Below are 3,892 nucleotides of genomic sequence, written 5' to 3'. Positions count from 1 at the left end.
GTGGCTCTCCCCTTCCCATGGATGGAGGTGGTCCTAGTACTGGGAACTTGGCAGTCTCAGGGAGGGCTGGACCCCTTTAGGATGGAACTCACTATGCACATTCCCCAGGTCTCAGTTGGTTATATGCAGGGCACAGGAAGGCCTGGAAACAGGACCAGGCTCACCTCGTCCTGTGGGCAGAGAAAGAGACTAGGATGCTGGCAGTCTCTGGAAGGGTTGGAATCCACTGGTATGGGATATGCAGTGTGCAGTCCCCAGGCCTCATCTGGCACCAGAAGGCAGGCTTGAAATAGGCTCATACTTACCTCGCCTGTCCCATAGGTGGAAAACCTTTTTGACATTTTTAGGCTGCCTCTTCATCCAAATGGTGATGTTCTTTCATGCACAGAAGTTTCACTGTTGCTTGTGGGCACATGTATCAATTATTGAGCTTAGTGCCTGTAAAGCTATGGCCTTGTTCAGAAAGTCCTTTCTTGTGACAATGAGTTGAAGCATAGTCCATGTTTATACTCATTTTCAGGGTATTGGGTCTTATGTTGAGGTCTGTGATTGACTTGGTGTTGAATTTTGTACAAGTTGAAAGATAAGGAACTAGATCATTCTTCTATGTGTAACTCCAGTTTGAGCACATGGTCTTTTCTCTAATGTGCAGCTTTTACTTCTTTGAAATAAGACAGATGTCTTTAAGGGTATGGATATGTGTCTGGGTCTTCAAATCACCCTATTTATTACATTTCTCTGTCATTTCTTCTCAGGTGCATTATTTAGAAATTGGCTAGTTATTTTTCATGTAATTCGATTTTTGTAGATGTGCTATTGAGATTAGGAAAATTCTACCATATAGCAAATGTTATTCACAAGTTTCAGTTACTATTAAATCTTGCCCTGCAGTTCAGCCTAGGATCAAGCCTGATCACATTTCCTGTACTCTGAGGGAGGTGCACCATGGGAATTGAAGTTGATGACACACATAAGTTATTAGTACTATCAGGTGAGTATTTCACAATTTCAAATGTACTTAAATTCGCTAGCCAGATCCAGAAACTGCCAAGAATATTAGAGGAATTCACTTTTGCAATTCTGTTTCTGCAGAACCAGCTGCAATACAAAACTAAGCACTGACATTCTCTAGTGCAATAGAAAAGAGTGGAGAAGGAAAAACTTGGTTAGACATAACACTGTCAGCATGATTACAGAAGGTGAATACTATATTTGAATACTTCTAGTTTGAAATGTTGGCAGATATAATATTTAAAATTCAACATTTACTACTAAGTTGATGAGAAATAGGTTGTGAGCCTTATTATGGAAAGGGGTATGAGATAAAATATGATTTTAAAATATTGAAGTAGCACTGCAAATAATTGTCATCAACGGGTTTATAAATAGTAGTCGAGTGTGTTCATATATAAAGTCATGAAAGAAAATATGGGAAAATCCAATAGATGATGTCAGGTATATCTTCTCTGTCAAGCTACTGAGCATGATTTGTTGAAGGACTGGAGAGAGATGTAGTAAATCTGGATTGGGATCAAGGGCCAATTATCTTCAGGTACATATTCTGTACTTGTAAATGAAAAGAATCCACAAATTATTAAACAGATCAACACACTGAAAACATGAATTATAATGCTGGGAAAGCTAGAGTTGCAGGCTTTGAGGACCAGTTGGATGAGAAAGGTAAGAGAATGCAGAACACCATTCTTGGCTCATGGAACATGAATCTACTAGCATTCATAAAAGGCATAGAATAAAGGTAAGATCATGAGTCAGAGAGATGGAGCACCATAGAATAAGCATCTTGAAACACTAGGAAGCTGAGGATGAGCTTCTGTATAAGGCTATTGAAACCACACAGAAGCATCTGTAGATAGTGGCAATGTCTTCAGCTGTAGGTATACTGTCTTTGAAGTTACTATGATTCATTGAGACAAAAATGTCACAAAAGTACTATGGGTTTATAGTCCTAGGTTTTGTGAAATGCTCTCTGGGGAGACACATTTAAAGGAGGCTAGAGTCAGGACAGTTTCAACCAAATCAAAAGTCACAGATCACAGTAAGTAAAATTTGGAATATACATGGCTGCTTGGCAACTGGGAATGACAATTTATCAGTTGAAATGTGTAATAGAGCAATAACTCCAACTATCAGAAAAGACAAAGTGCCTGAGAAGCTAAGAGTCCAGGTGTGAAGAAAGGTACAAGAGTCACCTCAGTGTGTGTCCATCAGCAATTGTCATTGTGTGGAGAATGCCTGCTGTGGAATGGGGGGTACAGTTCTGTTTCCAGCACTGTCAGCAGAGTGCAGTGCTTACAGGTGATTGATAAGTAGAGAATAGGCAGGTGCTGAGTGAGGGATGCTCCACTCAACCCACATGCTCAAGATGAGGGAGGAGCAGATGCACCTCATGATCCAAATCTACACAGGGAAAGCTTCTATGTGGGAAATCAAATGTAAATGAAATATATGTGGTTTCCCAATAGTGTGCTACAGACAATGGACAAGAGGCATCCATGAAGGAAATACATTCACTTCTTCTCTTTCAGACAGCAGAGAATTTTGAGATGCTCAATTTTGGAAACCAGACTTTGAAGTGACAAATAGATGTTCTCTAAGAAGCCAACAGACACAGTTGTGAAACAAATACACTCTGTTACGATGTTAAGTCCCAACCAGACAATGGTGACAGAGTTTGTGCTGGAAGGATTCTCAGAGAACCCGAGTCTACGACTTCTCCTGATAGGCTGCTTCCTGACCCTCTACACAATGGCGCTAATAGGCAACATTGTAATCATTGCTTTGGTCACCTCCAGCACTGGGCTGCACAGTCCCATGTACTTTTTCCTGTGCAACCTGGCCACCATGGATATTGTCTGCACCTCCTCTGTGCTGCCCAAGGCACTGCTTGACCTAATAGTGTCTGAGGAAAACACCATCTCCTTCAATGGGTGCATGTCACAGCTCTTCTTCCTTCTGTGGTCCTTGTCTTCTGAGCTGCTGCTGCTCACGGTCATGGCCTATGACCGCTATGTGGCCATCTGCCATCCTCTGCACTATAACTCCAGGATGAGCCCACACATGTGTGGGGCCCTGGCTTTGGGTGTGTGGTCCATCTGTGCTCTGAATGCATCTGTCCACACTGGTCTGATGACACGACTGTCATTCTGTGGCCCCAAGGTCATCACCCACTTCTTCTGTGAAATTCCCCCACTCCTCCTGCTCTCCTGCAGCCCCACATATGTGAATAGCATTATGACTCTTGTGGCAGATGCCTTCTATGGAGGCATCAACTTCTTCCTCACCCTACTCTCCTATGGCTGCATCATCGCCAGCATCCTGCGCATGCGGTCTGCCGAGGGCAAGCAGAAGGCCTTTTCTACCTGCTCATCACACCTCATCGTGGTCTGCGTGTACTACTCATCTGTGTTCTGCGCCTATGTCAGTCCTGCTTCCAGCTACAGCCCAGAAAGAAGCAAAGTGACTTCGGTGCTGTACTCAGTCCTCAGCCCAACCCTGAACCCCCTCATCTACACCCTGAGGAACAAGGATGTCAAACTTGCCCTGGGGAGACTCTTGTCCTCTTTCTCTCATTAGTGAGATGTGCAGGCTGTTCCTACACCTGCTTTCTTGAGAACAGCCTCATGGAGCTGGGGTGTACCTGCTGCTGTTTTAGAAAACCATTCTCTGGTGCAAGGACTGGACAATTCCACTTACTGTAACCTCAAAAACAAGATTCATAGAGGCAATGTAAACAAAAACACTCAAGCTTTATTCCCTGATAAATACAAACCATTTCAAAAGTAACTAAAGTTTATCTAAATGGAGTTTCCATATGCCTAGACTGGAAGTTTTCAGTGGGTGACAAAGGTGTCAGTCACAAAACAAAACCCTT

At 43.0% G+C, this 3,892-nt stretch overlaps 1 protein-coding gene across 1 annotated transcript; it reads left to right on the top strand.

Moving 5' to 3' along the window:
• Positions 1 to 2,637: 2,637 nt before the first annotated feature.
• LOC121134488 (olfactory receptor 13A1-like) lies at positions 2,638 to 3,646 on the top strand. Its single transcript, XM_040732897.1, has one exon. It carries the CDS (start codon positions 2,659 to 2,661, stop codon positions 3,592 to 3,594), a length of 936 nt encoding a protein of 311 aa, XP_040588831.1. The 5' UTR covers positions 2,638 to 2,658; the 3' UTR covers positions 3,595 to 3,646.
• Positions 3,647 to 3,892: the final 246 nt, after the last annotated feature.

Source organism: Mesocricetus auratus, unplaced genomic scaffold (genome assembly GCF_017639785.1).
Source record: "Mesocricetus auratus isolate SY011 unplaced genomic scaffold, BCM_Maur_2.0 Super-Scaffold_4256, whole genome shotgun sequence".
Lineage (NCBI taxonomy): Eukaryota > Metazoa > Chordata > Mammalia > Rodentia > Cricetidae > Mesocricetus > Mesocricetus auratus.
The sequence above is the reverse complement of the archived record's forward strand: the minus strand, read 5'-3'. Positions and strand labels throughout refer to the sequence as shown.

Coding starts and splice junctions, on each gene's coding strand:
- LOC121134488 (XM_040732897.1), top strand. CDS start 2,659: ATGTTAAGTCCCAACCAGACAATGGTGACAGAGTTTGTGCTGGAAGGA.